The sequence below is a fragment of the Heterodontus francisci genome, chromosome 30 (genome assembly GCF_036365525.1).
Source record: "Heterodontus francisci isolate sHetFra1 chromosome 30, sHetFra1.hap1, whole genome shotgun sequence".
NCBI lineage: Eukaryota > Metazoa > Chordata > Chondrichthyes > Heterodontiformes > Heterodontidae > Heterodontus > Heterodontus francisci.
In genome coordinates this window covers 40,407,878-40,427,476 of record NC_090400.1, presented here as the reverse complement: position 1 = coordinate 40,427,476, position 19,599 = coordinate 40,407,878, and the positions used below count along the sequence as shown (strand labels likewise).

The 19,599-nt window shown below is 39.4% G+C and overlaps 1 protein-coding gene across 2 annotated transcripts in view; it reads left to right on the top strand.

The window, feature by feature from the left end:
* The window catches only part of LOC137346698 (PHD finger protein 12-like), an 88,544-nt gene extending 72,814 nt beyond the window's left edge, over nt 1-15,730 (top strand). For both annotated transcript variants that reach the window (XM_068010406.1, XM_068010407.1), the window contains 8 exons: nt 2,476-2,634; nt 4,585-5,446; nt 6,616-6,750; nt 8,218-8,367; nt 10,060-10,158; nt 10,560-10,642; nt 13,760-13,898; nt 14,569-15,730. In XM_068010406.1, coding sequence (XP_067866507.1) covers nt 2,476-2,634; nt 4,585-5,446; nt 6,616-6,750; nt 8,218-8,367; nt 10,060-10,158; nt 10,560-10,642; nt 13,760-13,898; nt 14,569-14,897 — 1,956 coding nt within the window. In that variant the 3' untranslated portion in view covers nt 14,898-15,730. The remainder of the gene's footprint in view (nt 1-2,475; nt 2,635-4,584; nt 5,447-6,615; nt 6,751-8,217; nt 8,368-10,059; nt 10,159-10,559; nt 10,643-13,759; nt 13,899-14,568) is intronic.
* The last annotated feature ends 3,869 nt before the right edge of the window (nt 15,731-19,599 follow it).

Sequence of the window (19,599 nt, the reverse complement as noted above, 5' to 3'; positions counted from 1 at the left end):
ACAATCTACTAAGGAACTATATTGCTGCCCATATAGGTTGGAATTGCCTTAAGTTTCATGTAAGGGATAAAGTTCTGAGGTCAACTGTTGCTTTCCTGGCCACTTTTGGGAGGGTTTCTTAAATTTCAGCATTGTTGATGCCATCTAAAAAAGTCAGTGATTAAGCCCATGATAAAATCCAAGAATATGTGAAAAATGTTTTTTTCAATGTGTACATGAAGTGCAGGGGTTGTAGAGTAATACATATATGTATTGAGCTCAGAATATTGAATACTTAATATTCCTTTTTTTTAAAAAATCATGCAGTCATCCTTGCTGGTTTCTGCACTGACCAGCAATTTAACCTGGAACTTTCCAGTCTGTGACTAAATTACACACTGACTTTACTAACTTGAACCATCTGGGAGCTAAATATTAAAATCTTATCTTCTTTTAGCTATGTAAATCTATGCATCAGTGGATTAATGGTGCTATTTGACAGCATTCTGTGTGGCTTTTTAAATACTTAAAACTGACAAAAATCAAAACTCCTTCTGTAGGCTTCCTATTTTGAACCACAATCTTCATAATATAATGGCGTTGGGTGTGGGCATGTTGGCTGGTCTCCATTCCCTGTATCCATGCTGCCCTTTGAGTGGCAAAGTAGGATATAATGGGAGCTGGCTAATTTTCTTAGTGAGCCTAAAATATAGTAAAAATGGGAAACATTCAGATTCAGCATTGATTGTTTATGCTCCTTAGATATAATTTTATTTTGTTAAGATACTGTAGCACAGTTTGTAATTAATATTCTACGCCTGCTGAATGTTAGGAGCCTTTTAAAAAAAAATTAAGCTAATATTTTTGTTTTTATAAAATAATTTCAATTCATTATCAGAAATCACTTTTTTTAATCATTTCAAATAGAATAGTGCAGATGGGTTGCCATCTGATGTAGCTAGAAACACCTGATGGAAATAAACAAGTACTGGATTCTTTCGTATTGTTTTACCCTTTTAAGGGTCCTAACATTTGCAGAGGAACTAAACGTATTAACGGAATTCCTTTTGTTGCAGCTAATATTTTCTCCATTCAGTTATTGTGAATGTTTAATTATTGTTCCTCTGATCTAAGCACTCTATGATCATTTATTTAGGCTACCTGGGTTGCCATGACATTTTTCCTGCTAAGAATTATGGGTAAGTGATCAAGGACACAAAGTCCTGTGCAAGTCCCCTTCCCTTCTCTTCCTCTCCCTCAAATGACAAGTAATTTAATGAGGTTGGAATGGCAGTCACAAGAGGAAGAATTTACACATTAATTGTGGGTTGGCTGTGAGATGTCTAAAAGTGATTCTTAGCAAGCATAGATATTCCAAGTCAGGTTGCCTAACCAAGTGAGTGCTTTCACCAGAGGAATGAAAAATGGCTGAGAAAGGAACTGAGAACATTTCTCTGAAAAGTGGCACATATCTGACTTCTTAGTTCATTTGTATTATTTTAACTCCTAATTACTCGATTTTTACTTGCATTGAAATTTGATAATCTATCAACTTCTGTTTTTTATGGAGCTGTTAAAATTTCTTAGGAAATTTAAGTATTTGTAGTAATCAAAACCTTTTCACTAATTTGTTTTATGCCAAATATTCGTAAAATTTGTGTGTGAAATAATTGAATCTCTGCTTGCTTAAATGTAGAGCCAAAGTAATTATATAGCACAGGATATACTCACCAGTGAGATCCAGTTCCCTCTGAAGATTGCACTTAATTTCATTGCTGATCAATGCAAACATGTCAAGTAATACTGTTTTGAAAGGTTGTCAATCTGCAGATACACTAAAGTGAAAATTGTCTGTGGATTTTTACCTTCAATATATAAATATTTTTGAACTGAAGTGCTTTTGATAGACACTTGCAGTTGGAGGTTCACCAGACCCAAACTATTTGGCTGGACTGAAAATTATCAATAAGATCAAAATTCTGTGTTTTGGGTGAGTAAACCAAGGTGTATTAGAAACTGCCTTCACCCTTTCCTACTTACAGAGGAGACTCATTGTCTCAGCATATTTTTAATTTAAAAAGTGGGTGGGTGTATGATACTCCTAAGATAGTAGATATCCTGGCGAATTCAGCGTACCTTGAATTGTTTTTCTTATGGCTGCATAGATGTAAATATCTTGTTGGGGGTTGTGTGTGGCTCAGGGAGTGGGGAGATGAATTATAGTAAACCTGGTGTCTACTGTGGGAAGTGCTTGACTCAGAAACCTCCTGACTTAGGCTCTCTAGCTTTTTTGCATCAGGATTGAAAATTTGAAATAACTAGTAATACCTAGATAACTTGCATTTAGCTTCCAGTATCAGCAACTGTTCTTGGCTAGACTAAAACAAAAGTTGTCATTGCAGCAAATGACTTTTGAGTCTATATTTTACAGCTTCAGTTTGGTGGCCCTTTAAATTCAATTCAACATGTGACAGATTTAATTTACCTTTCTTTAAGGTTCCCGAAGCAATTAAGGCCCAGTACCAGTATCCACCTCCTCTCCTTCCACCGGCAGGAATCCGTGATGGAGAGTTGATATGTAACGAGACTCCTACTGAGTCCCAAAAGCACCTTTCCAACTATGAGCACTTTGCTACTGAAGAAGAACAACAGGAGGTAATGAATATGGTGAAGGAAACCAGAGCGAAATATGGGGCTGGATTTTACCAGCCCCTTGATGCCGTGGGTTGTGGTGTAAAATGCTAGTGGGAGTGGTCCACCACGACACACGACATCGAGAAGGCCCGCTGGATATTAGCTGCAGCAGCAAAGCCTCGGTGCGGACACCCCCGTCGCTTGGTGGCAGGGCCTTCATTAAAATATGTAAATGAGGGTAATAAGCATGTAAATGAGGGTAATAAGCATGCAAATGAACTTACCTGATGCCGCCGGCTGTCCCACGCCAATTAAACGGCCATCTGCTGCAACTTGGCGCCTTCGGAATTCCGCATGGAGTTCCAAGGCGAGACATTGGTGGGGAGGGGGGAGGAATAAAATTATCAGGGTAGTGGGGAGTGGGGAAAACTATTCCTATTGGTTGGGGGGATGGTGGGAAGGGGTTGAGGGTCAAAGATGCTTAAGTTTGGAATTTCAAAAAGTGTTTTTTTGGGGAGTTAATTCAATTTATGTATTGAGTACTCGGTCGGGGGTGGGGTGGTGGAAGAGGGGATTCAAAGTTAAACTTTTATTGACATTTTTATCGAACCGGCACCTTTAAATATTTAAATCTCGCCTGAAGGGTTTGAAGCCCTTTAAAATGGCGGCGTCGGCCGCGCAATGGCGCCGAACGCCGTTGCCGGAGACGCGGCGGCCACCCCCTCTACGTCATGGTGGGGTGGCCACTTCGTCCCCTCCATTTAAATGAGCCCCCGCACATAATATCGCGGGGGTTCTGCAGTGGCACTTCTGTGTTGGAAGGCCGCTGATAAAAATTCAATCATGTTGTGCAACTTGAATATTCTAGATTTTTTAAATGTTTCTGATTAATCATGGAATTAGTATTCTCCAGCCTGAAAAGTCAGTTAACAGCTTTGATGGGACATTGATTTACAAAATAAATCAGTTCAGTGTTGTCAATTGACCACTGAAATAAAAGCAAATTACTGCAAATGCTGGAAATCTGAAATTAAAACAAAGTGCTGGAAATACTCAGCAGGTCTGGCAGCATTTGCGGAGAGAGAAGCAGAGTTAATGTTTCAGGTCTGTGACCTTTCATCAGAACTGGCAAAGGTTAGAAAAGAATTAGGTTTTAAACAAGTGAAGTGGGAAGTGGGATGGTTGGTGGGGAAGAGAACAAAAGGGATGGTGTGTGTTAGGGCAGAGGGCAGGAGAGATTAAATCAAGCAGTCATGGAACAAAGGCAAAGAATGTGTTAATGCTTATGGTGAAAGCACTTGTGGTGAGAGCACACTGCAGCTTTGCGGACTGAACATTGAGTTCAATAATTTCAGAGCATGACTAGCCATTTTAAAATTTTTTTTAAATTTATTTTTGACCATGTGCCTGTTTTTCATGTAGACAGCTGCTCATTATTCTGCCATTAACACTCTCTCTGGACTAATGCTTTGTTTTACACTGCAAGCATTAGCACACTCTTTGCCTTTGTCCCATGACAGATTTGCTATTTAATCTCTCCTGCCCTGTGCCCTATCTCACACCTTGCCTTTTGTTCTTTTCCCCACCAACCACCCCCCCCCCACCCCCACTTCACTTGCTTAAAAACCTAATTCTTTTCTAACCTTTGCCAGTTCTGATGAAAGGTCACAGACCTGAAACGTTAACACTGCATGTCTGTCCACCGATGCTGCCTGACCTGAGTGTTTCCAGCATTTTTTGTTTTAATCATCAATTGACCACCAGGTTTTCTTCTATGAAACCCTGAAAGGTTTTGCTGTGCTCAACTGAGTTTATACCCTATATTAATAAAAGGAGCTGTCGTAGAATAGAAAGTTATGGCCTTGCTGTGCAGGTAGACATTAGACGATGAATGCTGTAAAGTACCAAGTACCATGTTTTTCTTGAACCATTTCCCCTTCCCTTTAACGAGTGTTTTTTCTTTTCCTCTAGTGGCTTCGTAGTGTTGTTGCACTTCAATGCAGCATATTCAAACATTTATCTGCTAAGCAGATGCCATTATTTTGGGACTCTGAACACACTGAAAAGGCTGATATTAAGCCTTGCATCACAGCCCAGTGTTCAGACAGCTCTTTAAGCAGCACGCATAAGACAGCTGGAAAGAAACCAACATCCTCTCCTTCTCCGACATCATGCAATGTTACATGCACCTCAGGGACCAATAGCCAGAATTCTTCAGGTTCCTCTGTATCTCAGCAGCCTGGTGCTGCCACAGCACAGGAAGAAAATACCCATAGTTTATATCCAGAGACCTCGTGCAAAACATCAAGTAGTGGAACTTCTAATGGACCTTTGTCAGCAGAGGTAAAAGTAAATGGACCTTTCCCATGCACCATTTCATCAGAACCATCCAGGCAGCTGGCAGACACACACAGACCAAAGGGACCGTTAACACAGGTGCCAAGCCAGATATCTGGACAAGCATGGCTGCATTCTCAGCTGAGACCAGCTACACCACCAGCTGCCAGCAATCTCCAAAATCATTTTGTGGGAGCGCTTGTCAAATCAGAGAATGCAGGAGGACCTGTTTCATGCTTGCAGCGAATTCCTGTCAGTGTGACAAGCGTGCCCGCTTCTTTATCTACTTTGTGTGCCAGTTCTGAGACCACCAGCAGCTCACAGCATAAGAGCACCGCCTCAGTGCAGATTGCTGGGCGACCTACCACATTTATGGCAAAGGTGGTTACAACGTCCTCTGCTATAGCCAGGGCTATTACTCCTCCAAGAGCAGTCGTAGATAGTGCTTCAACAGTGTTGGGACCTTCACGAAACCTGATTTCACCGGCAGCTACAGGTGAGTATCTTGTTCTTTGTTAAGTGGCAAAATCTTATATTTTGCGAACAAAAGTTTTTGCAAGTTTTCAACCACAAAAGGGTTAAAAAAAAGTTCAGTTAATTTCACGATATTTAGGCAGTGTTCTCCATCAAGAGATCAGAATACGTGAGTCACGCTAATGCTTTGTAACAACTTGGGTCAATACTCCACCCCATCTATGATTGAGCACCATATCCATAAATATATCTACATGACGATATTAATTTTTCAGTGTAAGGGATCCTCCTCAGACTGATGGCTCATGTCATCAGTTACAGCGACAGGCTGCTTGCATCTTGGTTTAGCTCCAGTCTCTTCTTAGACAAGGGTAGGATAGGACCTAATCTGGAGATGTCCAGCCCCACATAAGCACACTACCACTAGAGTATGTGAGGGCACTGCAGCGCTCCCATTTAATTGATGTGCTTGATATTTCAACTTTTAGACTTGGTTGCAGGAAGATGCAACTTCCCTCCCATGTAGCTAAAAATCCTATTAAGTACAGGGATTGCACTTTAGAATGATAAGTGTGTGTCAGACTACTTAACAAAATACTTGGTTCACGTTTTCAGATTATAAAGAAAATAGCTGAACAGACCAGCATATGTTGGTTAAATCTTTGTCAAGATAGTCCTTGGAATCCAGGTTCATGCACATTTTCTCAGTACACCAGCATTATATTTGGGAGCTGTTAAACTGGGCTTAGGGAAGATTGTAGAACACAAGCATGAGTTTTCCAGAATAAAACATTTGGCAATCCTAACAGTTGTTATGAGTTCTTCAGTGCTAACAGATCTTGTGTTTTTAAGTCAGATTAAAATGTTTATATGGTTTCTGTGACTCTTGTCTGTAATTCAAGGACATGCACACTCAGTATTGCAATATATCTTTCACCTGTACAAGTAAGATAACAGATTCAGACACTGGATTGTTCAGAATGCATTTGGACACTGGGTTGGATAGGTAAATTACTGGATGGCTGAACTTCAATGGACTTTTCTCTTCCTTGCTATATGTAAGAGTCTAATGAAAATTTTATGCAGAATAATGATGCATGTTGACTTGTTGGGTTGTGTTAAAGATTGACACTGAACTTGCACAATTTCTGTTTCAAAAACTGCTTGTAACTAATATGTACTTTTTCTCAGGTAAAGTGAGTCCAACTGTGCTGTCAACAAGTATGTCCATGGGAAACAAACCAGTTCCCTTAACTTCTCCATCAAACACTTCAGTTATGTTTGACCTTGCCAACTCTCTGCAGGCAGCTATGGAAGGAAGTGGAGGTAAATGCTTTGGAAATTCCTCTGAACTTAGTTTCTCAAGTTGACTTTCCATTTAGTAGATGGAAAGATTGGAGTTTTGGGTTCCAGTTACATTACAAGCCATTCCTACCAGTTGGTCCAAAACCTGTTGCAGAAATGTATGTGGCACTTTTTTTCATTTTGACTGACCAGGTTTCTCCTTGGAAGCCTTCAATTAAAGGAGCAGCTTGTCTAATGGATGCACTTTGGTGACGCACTGTATGGTGTAATCCCCTTAAGTGTAACCAGATACTTAAACTATATTGGGCTTGATACATTTTGCGTGGCTCATTGAGGTTTCAAAGTACCTATGCAAGTCATCTCTGCTACCACTGAACTGTGGAAAAATTATTTGTTTGTAAAACATCAATACGCTCTGAAACATCAACCTGATACAGGTTTACTTCTGTCTACCTGCCGGTTTCTTTCTCTGTTCCCTAACTGCCCATGTTAATTGATATTAATGGAGGTACAACAAGGTATGCTTGAAGGTTGGAAGCAGATGAGAGAGGTCGCAGGTAAACGATCAGCTTCTTGACTCAGATGCCTGTGCTATCAAGGGGGAAAGGTAGAAGCATATACAGTTAGTTTATTGTAAATCATGGTTAATGTATACAGTTTCTTCTTTTCACACCATTCCCCCCACACTTCAGTACATACTTTTCTGGGACTGACAGGTGGCTTTTTATTTCTGTGATTGAATTGAATTTAGTATTTTGGTGCCTTCCTAGCTGCATTCGTCCCATTGCTAATCTTGAGCCTAATTCCAGACACTAGTTAATAAAAGCAAAATACTGCGGATGCTCCAGACGCTAGTTGTTGGTTATATGCTAAGGTTATCTGTTGCCAATATCTGAACTCATCTCGTGTTCTTGTACTGAACCGGCTTGTTTTGTTAGTTTTTAATTCAAAAGATAGATGAATTTAGTTGTACAAGTACAGAGAGTCTGAGCCATTAATTAACTCCACAAAAATTCTGTAAACATGCATCTAAAACTGAGAAGTCTAAGGAAACTATCCTCCAATGCTTATGTACAAATTGCCGGTCTCCTCCATGCTCACTTGAAATAAAATGCCAAATACAGTATCAAAACTAAATTTCATGCTACAACTTACAGTGGGGGAGGGGGACTGTGCGTCAGGCAGAACTTTGTTTAGTAACTGATCCATTTTATTTCTCTTTGTATTCAGGGTTGGTAATTGTCAATTTAAATGGCAAATGAGCACACTCATCTGTCGTTGCACTGTAGGTTGGGTGGGGAAAAGGAGAACTGCATCTCTATCAAAAACGATCTCAATTGAAAATGTGTACTTACAATTTTAGATGACCTCAATAACTCATGTCCTTCATCCACACTATATGTTTTAATATATTTATTTGGAATTTTATATAGAAATTGTGTTAGAGAGTTGTTCAAGAAACTTCAAATTGGTTTGTTCCTTTTGTAGAGATTGAACTGAGTAAGCTCGATGAAAAGTTGATCCAGGTACTGGCTTGGCAGAGGATTCAGCAACTGTTTCCTCCCAAAACATCCTCCTTACCATCTGTACTCAGCACCTCAAAAACCCAGACAGTTACTGCTACAACGCAGACTGAAGGTATGCATTTATTTTGCCACCTCCGTAACATCACCCACTTCTTCTGTTAGATCCCATCTATTGCTCACCTCCAGACTCAACAATGCTCTTGCCTGCATATCATCCCTCACGCTTTGTAAACTTCTGGTCATCCAAAACTCTGGGTCTCATATTCTATCCCGCACCTATTCTTACTCACCCATCTCCCCATGGCCTCACTGAACTACAATATCTCATGGTCCCCTACACCTCAAACTTAAAATTCTCATCCTTGAGTTTAAATCCCTTCATGGTTTCACTCCCTACCTCTAATCATCATCTCCAGCCCTGTGAACACCTATGCCCCTCAGCTCCTCCACTGTTCCTGAGACTGGTCATATTTACATCCTTGACCTCTGTTCACCCCAGCGTTGTTGGGCATGCTTTCATTTACCTATACCCGACACACTGGAATTTCTTCCCTGCATACCCTCCTTGGCTGACATCGAACAACAGACGTGGGAGCAGGAAGCTACTGACAGGAAAAACTGGCGCTCAAAAATTAGGAATGCTGCGCATAGGTTTGTGTCCTTAAGACACAAAGCTGTAGGAGAGACATCAAACGGTAGGAAGCTGCTTCCGCCCGAGCTCCCCTAGGTCAAGAATTCCTGTGCCCCAAATGCTTAAGAGCCTGTAGATCTAGAATTGGACTGTTTAGCCACCAGCGAGCATGCCATAGAGCCAAATCTTCCCTTGATCTTCATCTGCGAAGAAAAGGCCATCATCACCTGAGCATCTGCACCTCCCTCTCCACCTTTATGACCCACCTGTTTGCCCAAGGCTTTGTTCACTCCTAATATTTCCTTCTTTAGCATGGCATCTTTTTTTTTTTTACTTGAGCTCCTGTAAAGTGCCTTGGAAGCTTTTCTACATTAAAGTGCTATATAAATGCAAGTTCCGGCAGTAGTTACTGTCATTCAATATTCTACATTCATTTAGAATAAGTGTTCCCTTACGTTATCCCCATCCCTAAGAGATGTAATAGAATTGTGCAAATATTTTGCAAGTTACACACCAGTTTCAATGTGCATTCCTGAGTACGTCACTAGCAATTTGGTGCCATTTTATCTTCCTCCACCCACCCCCTCTTCCAGAATCTCTGGAGAATCATGAAATGACAGTGGACTTCCAGGTGCATTCTGTTCTCTCTGTGATGTATAACGCCTATTATTCAGGTATAAGACTAGTAATCCAAAGGTTAAATTCAAATCCAAATTCAAGTTGTGAATATGATGTCAAAGAATCTGGTAACTTAGGGCTGGCTGCGGAGAAAAAATGACCAAGTGGCTGGATTGCCTTGAAAATCCAAATCGGGAGCTTTCACTCCATCTTAAACTGGCCTATATATGACTCAAATTAAGACCAGATGATTGACTGTTAATGCCCTCTGAAGTGGCCTAGCCAGTCACCGTACAATATCCGTTAGTGAAATTGGGAATGAGCAATAAATGTAACCTTGCCAGCATCACCTACAGAGCAGGTGCAAATTTACATACATCTGTTGCATTTGCTGAGTATCATCACTTATTAATGAAACCATTTGTCAGTTACAAATTATAAATTGAGTTTTCAAATGAATTTCTTTAAATTTGGCAAATGTGTCTTGTCCTGCAGAAAGGATACAACTGCATTTTCTAGCACTATGAATAATTTCCTTTGCTTTTTTCTTTCTAGTCCCTGCGAAGGAGGTTCAGGCACGTGCTGTATTTTATCCACTGATGGGTAAAGGCCAAGCTATTAGTATGTGCTACAGAACACTTTATATAGGAACAGGTAAAGAAAACCTACATGAAACAACTACCTGAAATTGACATGCCTTACTAATGATTGATCATTGCATTTCAGAATGATCTGTGTTGAACTGACTTCTACATTTTGCCAGGTGCCCTTTGTAGCATTCTCTCATGTCTTATGGTTAATAAATGTACTTGAAATGTAGACAGGAAACTTACTGTTGCTATCTCTCCCCCCCCCCCCCCCCCCAACCTTCAAAAAAAAAAAGTTTGCTTGGTTTAATCTGATACCAACATTTGACAAATGAATATCTTTTAAGGCAAGCTACCAAGACCAAAATCATGATGTTCAAAATAAAGTCTGCTAATATTATGTTATTCGAATGGTAAAATGCACACTGATTATTGTAACTGAGATTTATTTTCTTATGTTTTTTTCAGGTGCAGACATGGATGTGTGCCTTATAAATTATGGACATTGTAATTATGTTTCGGGCAAACATGCCTGCATATTCTATGATGAGGTAAGGTCATGAATCTGAATTCTACCCTCTCCCTGATGCAAAGAAAAAAATAAATTGTTAATTGTATAGACCTCTAGCCGGGACAACATCTCAAATTACTTGAAAGTTCTGTGTGATTTTAGTGCTTGCTGGGTTTTAGAGCTTGCTGATGTAGAGGCCTGCTTTAGGGCGGGTAAAAGAACCCAACCAAACCACAGCAGGCCCGACCCAACCATCCCTTTACTTACCTTCCTGACACCGAACCTGCAAGAAGCTGCAGTGCATGCGTGGTGACATCATAGTGACGTCACTCGCTCACTGTGCAGACTCCGTTTCGTCCCGGACTCCCAGCTCAGATAAGTTTTTTTTTTTTTTTTTTTTTTGTTTTTATTACTTACCAGCAGAGCACTTATCGTGTGTCTGGCCCGACCTGACCTGAACCCGACACATGTCATCGGGTCCCGTCCCGTTGCGTTCGGGTCAGGTAGCAAGCCTCTAAGCTGATGTCCTTCATAATAATGCAATTTGATATAACAAAACTCTGAAAACCCAATTATAAGAATGTAATAAGTAAGAACATAACTAAGAGCAGGAGTAGCTCCTCTAGCCTGCTCTGCCATTCAATAAGATCACGGCTAGTCTACCTCAACTCCACTTTCCCACCTTATCTCCATATCCCTTGATTCCCTTGTCTTACCTCTACAGTTCTTTTATCAAGGAGAAATCAGGGGTCGTAGTTGCAAATTAAACGGTATTTAAAAGAACCTTTGTTCGCTCAGGAATGCTCTTCCAGTTATCTCGATGACTAATGTTGTACAGCTAATTGCTTATCCTACACACTCGTTGCTCCTGTTTTAGCAAACTATATCTGCTTGCTTCAGAATAACAATTCACATTGATGCAACAGGATATTATTTGAATTCTGATAGGTTACAAATTAAAAGTAAAGAATGCAGTTTGAGTTGTTCTAACAGAGAGCAGCAGTACGATACTGATGTGCTAAGTCCAAATTGACTAAAATTTGCAGTTGGGCTGCTTCTAGGATAGTTGAAAAGAGCTGGATATATTTGATAATCGATGTCTTGGGGAAAACAGTTAACTGGCAGCAAAATGCAAGTAATATGAGGCCAGAAAAATTGGATAAGTGCTCAGTGCTAAAAGCAAATATTAGTAATAGATGCTCATGAATGGAATGAAATTGCACAACCTGTGACACCAAACAATACATTGGCAACCAAACAGGACAAAGGGAAGACCATAACTACGCTTTAAGATACTGGAGAGTAACTGTTATGAGAAGAATTGGCGACCAGATGGTAATTAATACCTCATTAACCATACCTGTGATGAGAGCAAATAGTTATGATAAATTTGGAAAAGTAGGGCTTGCAGTCACTAGAGCAAAGAAAGGCCAAGGAGGATCAAGTAGTAGGGGTGTTCAAAATTTTGTATGTGGTAAATAGTGAAAGCTGATTTTCAAGTGGTTTGTGAATCAGTAACAAGGGGTGTAAAGTTAGGATTTGTTCTAGATTCATAAAAGGGGAGAACAGAATTTTTTGGGCAAAGGGTTATTGGAATATGGGAATACATTTCGCTCAGTTAGCTAATGAAGCCACGACAATTAAGATATAAATAGTTAAATAAAAATACTACAAGGCACTGGGAAAAGGGAGGAAAGTGATATTAGAGTAGATTACTCCAATGCGGAGCTAACGCTGGCACAGGTATGATGGACAAAGTGGCTTCCTATGCTGAAACTTTTATCCTCTTATCCTAGTAAGTTAGATTGGAATGTCAGTTTTGCGGAACATGTGATGACCATTTCTAAGGTTGACCCAGCTTCAAAGTAGTTGTTTTCTTGGTGGCAGGGGAGGGTTGTGACACGGCGGCATCCAGTGAAGACTGGTCTGCCATGCAAAATGTATTATTGGTGATGCATTAAATCTTCAGGGCCTCTACTTAGTTGCAGTTGTCATTCTCTTTGAGTAGAGATTAAGGAACACAGATTTAAGGTTTTGGGCAAGAGATGCAGCAGGTATTCTGAGGTAGAACTTTTTTAACACAGCGAATGGTAATGACCTGGAAAACTCTGCTTATAAAGGTGGTGGAAGCAGAGACTATCAATGATTGCAAAAGAAAATTAGATAGGCAGTTGGGCAATGGGGATAGAGCAGGGGAATGGGTCTGACTGGATTGCTCTACAGAGAATGGGCATAAATTTGATGGGCCGAATGGCCTCCTTTGCCATAAATGACACAATGTATATTTATTATGCTATGTAAATGTCCAATTCACAATGTTCTGCCAAAATTTGAGTAAGGTAAATATGAGCTGAAGAATTGATGTAGTTTGCTACTGTAAATATGCAGTTTGCAACATCTCATTCATCTTGTAGCTTGACTTTCTTTTAAATGGACAAAAGAGACAAGGCTGGTGGAATCCAGGGATTTGGATGATATGACAACGCTATAGTTGCCCTATGTCTGCCAGTGATCCTTTTTGTGTATTTCTTCAGAATATTTTCTGCTAAAGCTACTTTAACTTCTTAGTGACTAGCGGTTTACATAGCAGTCTATGCTGTGTAATTGCAATGAGAATACTGTCTTTTATGTAACAGTATAAGTGGAAAGTTTGGATATGAACAGGAACAGATCTGAGTTAAGCTTTTAGTGGAAAAGAATGTAAATATTTACCGTCAATGTTGAGGTCTCTTTCCTGGTGTTGCACTTTAGCTGTTAAATGAAGTTGCAAATGGAAGAATAATAACAATCTAGATTAATGTCTAAATTGAAAATGTTATTCACCTTGTGACCAGTAGTCTATATGTACCAGTTTTGTTTGAGCAGAGGATATTAAAACTCATAATGTACTATTTATAGTGGGACATAGATAAGTAAGGCAGCTCTTGTTTGCTTAGGTATCTGCTATCTATCCATTTTCTTTTCCTGAGCTGCGCCACATAAACAGCTGATGCGTGACATTTTATGGATTTGTCCACATTTAACCTGAGACTTTGGGTACATAGAGCATTCCCCAGTTCAGGAGTTAATTGCCAATAAACTGAGCCATGTAGTGTAAAAAGCTGTTGCTAAGCATGTTGGTCATAAATTTTTGGTAATTTATCTTCTCTTTGTTTAGAACACAAAACACTATGAATTGCTAAACTACAGTGAGCATGGGACAACTGTTGACAACGTTCTATATTCGTGTGACTTCTCTGAGAAAACTTCTCCCACTCCACCAAGCAGTATTGTTGCCAAAGTTCAAAGTGTAATAAGTAAGAACACTTTTTTACATTTTCCAAAGTTAATTTAAACTGAGTAGATGAACAATAACTTAGTACTGTAAGAGTATATGACCATTCAGCCATAACCCTCTGAGCAGTTTTGCAATATAGTGAAGCATTTTAAACAGTGAAAGCCACTGAGAAAACAAAGTATATAGTACAATAAAACTGTTGTGCTCTGGGCAACGGAAGCTTAATTTATATTGGTAAACATCCCCATTACTTGAAGCAAGACTTTTTGAGTTCAAACTGTTTGGATGGAGAGTAGCCCATTCTTCCAGTGGGACTGGGAGCCCATGTTGAAGGAAACAGCAACAAAAACACAGGCTCTCTCCTAAAGAGTGATTGGCATCTACCGCTGTGTATTTCTTCCCCAGTAAAGTTTAGTAGTGGTGCATAAACAGCAGGATTGACCACTATTAAAGTTGCCAAAGACCAGTTGACCACAGTACTTGGAGATTTGCTGTTATTGTCAGGGGATAATTTAAGTTCATAAAGTGGAACTCACTTAGATATATTGTACATAATTTTATGAGTGCTGATTTTAGGTGGGATTTTCTTGTGGACCATTAAATATTCCAATACAGTTTGTAAACACAGAGCAACATTTTATTTACTGTGAAATACAGGGTAAACATTTTTTGATTTTTTTCTTTTGCAGAATATTGTAAGAGCAGAAAGGAAGAGGAGGAACAGGAAGAAACAGTTATGAGTTCCCAAGGCCAGGGACTGCATGGAAAAACATGTAACTGCAAGGCCAGCAGCTCTAGTCTAATAGGTGGTAGTGGAGCAGGCTGGGAAGGGACTGCATTGTTGCATCATGGAAGTTACATCAAGCTTGGTTGCCTGCAGTTTGTGTTCAGCATCACAGAATTTGCAATGAAGCAGCCAAAAGAAGAAACAACCCTAGTACACGATGCTGACTTAGAACAGAAGCATTTGATGAAACTCCATCAAGTGCCAGTGTTACGATCCAACTCTGTTCCATGAGGTTTCTGAAATGTACATAGGACTAAACGGGGAACCATGAACCGAAGAAGCTGTCTTTATATTGCATGAAATGAAGTATCTTCAGCATTTTTTCTTTTTTGCTCAGATTTTGTGGGCAGTTGCACATAGAATTTGTATAATGACTTCTCTTTTAAATATGTAACTTGTCATAGTTGTAAATGTTGACTGAATGAGAAAAAGAAACAAGGTCCTATTTGAAGGTCATGGTAAAGCCCTTTGCAGAACGAACTGGAAAAGCCTAGGATACATTCAGACTGCATCCCTAAACATGTACAAATAATCAAAGACTTGTTATATTTTGTGCCAGTGACAATAGTTTTTATAAATATGTGCAAAGTTTTCATAAAAGGATATGTTTATCTACTCTGATCATTGTTTTATTTAATGTATCTGGAATCCTATGACCCAGATGTTTTCTGCTACTTTTGCACTACAAGTAGCTGCTGTGTACTGATTAAAGAGGAAACAAAACCTTTCCAATATCAACGGTATTTTATTTCACTGAGAAAGGAGAAGTGTTAAAAGTAGAGTCTGTGTTAATGCACCTTTAATGGTGTCAGTGGTTTTTAAATGTGTAACATGCTAAAAACTTGTGGTATGGCACCAGCTGCCGTTGTGTTGTAGCGTAAAAGTTTGTCGTAAGCTTGTTAAGGTCCTTTTTCACACAGTAGTTCAAATGTAAATAGTTAATGTATTGTTTCAAATTTTACAACAGACACTTTCATGTATTCTGTATATAAAAAATTGACTCCAAGTTCCTGTCTCTGCCTGTCTATTATGACTGTAAATACATCAGATTTTTTAAAGAAAAACCCCTTGTTGCAGTTGAATATTTTAATACCAAGTGCTATCATAATTCTTTCACATCTGGTAGGTAATGATATAAAATGAGATGGACAATTTTTTTTCAGGATTCTTGCTTTGGAATCGCACATTATAAGCTGATCACATGACATGAAATGTGCAATTCTATATACATATATCCTTATACTGCCTTTGTTTTTTTCCTTCTTGGTCAATGTGGTTTGCTTTCTTTTGTTTGTATCGCATTAACTTTCAAAATCTGAGCTTGAAAATTATTTTTAATCTCCAGTTATTTCAAAAAAGATTTCTTCAACAGGAAGGACTTGTTGTCAAATGTAGTGGCTGCCAACTTAGTGTCCCCCAGTCCATTGAGACTGTGCATTGTAGTGATTCTGTCCAATTTTATGGAAGTCAAAAAGCCATTATCAGGTTGGAAGAGAACCTAAAATCTGAGCTAAAATCGTGATGGCTAATGTGCTTTTGGCTATCAAGTACTCAGTTTACTCCACTGCTGTTCTTTCCAGATGGGAGTTTATGTAGTGTTGGAACCATTATATTGTGTAAAAATATTCCACTATTGGAAGGATGTGATTGCACCGGAGAGGGTGGAGAGGAGATTCACCAGGATGTTGCCTGGGCTGGAGCATTTCAGCTATGAAGAGAGACTGAAAAGGCTAGGGTTGTTCCCTTTAGAGCAGAGAAGGCTGAGGGGAGGACCTGATTGAGGTATACAAAATTATGAGGGGCATTGATGGGAAGAAACTTTTTCCCTTAGTGGAGGGATCAATAACCTGGGGGCATAGATTTAAGATAAGGGGCAGGGGGTTTGGAGGGGATTTGAGGAAAAAAAAATTTCACTGAGGGTGGATGGAATCTGGAACACACTACCTAAAGGGGTGGTAGAGGCAGGAACCCGCAACACTTAGGTATTTAGATGAGCACTTGAAACAAGTCTACGAGCCAAGTGCTGGAAAATGGGATTAGAATAGATAGGTGCTTGATGGCTGGCAGAGACACGATGGGCCGAAGGGCCTGTTTCTGTGCTGTATAACTCTGACTCTATGACAGAGGAAAGAAGATATGCAGAATGAAGCATTTTAGTGAGTTCCATTATCAATGCAGATTGACAATACCACACCAGCCAGTTGGACTGGTTCTAAGCAAGGGATCATAGGAAATGTTGTTGACACAAAGAACTACCTTCATATCTTTATCTGGAACTTGTTGAATTGTCACAATAGACAGCAACATCATGCTTGAAGCCGTGGGCTGTAGCTTGCCAAAGAACACCGCCAAAGAGCTCAAACTCACTGGTTTAAAATCATAGATGAGTTGACTCTATCTCCGGATAATTTTGCAAACATCATTTGGTTCCTCAGAAGTGATGGGATTGAGAGCAGATAGTTAACATCCCAAAAATGATGCTGGCATACCTCAGGCTACAAGATAAGTGAATATTTAGGCCAATTTGACTTGCAGCCTGCTGTTCACCAGCAGGATCAGAGAGTGATTTAAGTACACTTCCAGCATGAACTGAAAGGGCCCAATGGGTTCACGTAGGTCTCGTTCTCAACCACACAGAAATACCCACCCAATCTCCAATAAAAATCTGGTAAAGGGGGAAGTAAAACTTTTCCAGTTTTAGGAAGAAAGAATCAAATAGTATTTTCAACAGAATTGTATGAAAAGGAATTTACATTGAATGGGTTTATCATTTTCTATCCTTGAGCACTTTGGGTGGGGGAATGAGATGATTATTTAGCCCTTTTGAAATGATCTTTGAATATGAAGCAGTCTAAAAACTTGAATTAAGTGGAAATTTAAGCTGTATTTTGGAGCAGTGACTTTGAAACTTTTCTGTATGGCAGATCCCCTGAAAGCATATGGAGACTCTGCCTGAAACCACACAGTAGCTATTTGGAGGACAAGAGTGCCATCAGGTAGAAGTAAGATTTTTTTTTTTAAATAGCATACAATAAAAGTAAGTCAACTCAGATGAATAACATAGAATTGTTCATAGTTTGTGTCATGTCTATCTGTCAATAGACCAAAATCTTATGACCTTGCAGAACCCAGGACATCAGACTTTTAAAAAAAAAAAAAGTTGCTTTTTGCTTCAGTTATTGGTAAGAAATTAAGCTAAAGTAGTTGTCTCATTACATTCCCAGGCGAAGGTTTCAGTGCAGAAATGTTGTGTTGCTATTGTCTGTTACTGTTATTTGTTCATGACAGACCAGAATCCTGAAAACGAAGTCACTACTTCAAAAGTAAAAGATGTTGAATACGTCATCATTCAGGCACTGCTGGGTGGAGATTAACATATGCTATAAATCTCAAATTTATAGCATTCTACTTAGCTACTTGAGAAAGCCACAAATATTTTAAGCTTTTGATTGGTTACTTGTAATAAGTATGATGTAATTAAATTGTTACCACTGTTGAACATTTTTCCCTCCCTTCTGGTGATCCTTGTTCAATTACAGCTCCATGAGCATTAGTCATCCACCCACAAGTGGCTGCTACTTGTGAGCTTAGATTCGATCTTGTCCTTGCTTCCCCGTCTGCTGCTCGAAATGGATCAGGGAATTAGATGTCTATAAGGTCAGAATGGGAATGTCAAATATTGCGCCTCTGATGAATGCAAAATTAATAATCAGATGAGCTTTGGTGCTGGAAGTCTAGATAGATCCTACAGCCTGTACTGAGCAATAGGTACAACAGGTTTGGAGTGTTACAATAATTAGGTTTTTGTTAATTTTTACTTGCCTCTGAGATCTTACAAATTCAGAATACAGGTAAGATGGACAGTTTATCACATTTGTTATTTTCTTATCAGTCATTGCATTTGAAGGTTGTAAGTGTTGGAAAAGGTAAATGGTAGTAATTTTTATAACTTTTCACTAAGCATTAGCCTGGGCAACATTTATATACTGCTTTTGGTGTCTTCAGTTTAAATATTTTTGTTGAACTGAACATTTTGACATTGAGATGGAGTCCTGATCTAGTGGTTGTTCAGCTCTTTGCCATGATTGAAATTTTACTTTTGTCCCCATCTCTGAAAATGTGAACTTTTGAACTTCACAACTGAGATGTGTGTTGCAATTTTACAAATTAACTAAAGTTTCAGTTATTAAAAGTGTAATTTTTGTATGTTTTTCAGGCCTAGATGCTTAGCAATCTCACAGCTATCCAATGTTTGTGTTACTCAACCACAAGGAGCTGCACCTCTACTATCGGTGTCTTCCCTCTTGATGAAGAGTTACAACTTTCTGAAAAGAGTTAAATGGAGTAATAAAATGGACAAGGCGATCACTGTTATAAAAGCTATTGGTCAAGCAACCTGTATTTTAATACAGCCCTAACCCACAGGCTATCAACTTCCAAAATTACTGCCAATCACTTTTTTCCCCAAGAAAATCTTGGCAGCCATTTTGTTGCAATTCCCACACCACCCACATATTGGTCATCCTGCTGATTGTGAGATTAAGGCCTTGATATTATGGGGACATGCATTCAAAGTGGTGGAGGGGAAAGCATTCTAGATCGGAAATCAACAGGTATGGGTTTCCTGGATGCCCTGCAGATAATGAACTGCAGGATTGGTTTTTTTTTTGCAGGTTTCCTGTGGTACAAGTCCACAGGCAGAGAAAACTCATTGTTGGTAGTGGTGAAGCAGATAATCTTGGGCTGGGAGAAACACCTCTGCTCTTGCTCACAAGTAGTGTGATCAATGTACCAGCTAAACAAAGCTGAAATGGGCTAAAAATTACAGGCATTGTAAAATAGAAGTCTTAATAGCTGTTATTGACCAGCCACTTCCTGAGAGTGGATTGATTGCCACTTCCGCTAATATTAAGTGGGCGGGTAACTTCCCACC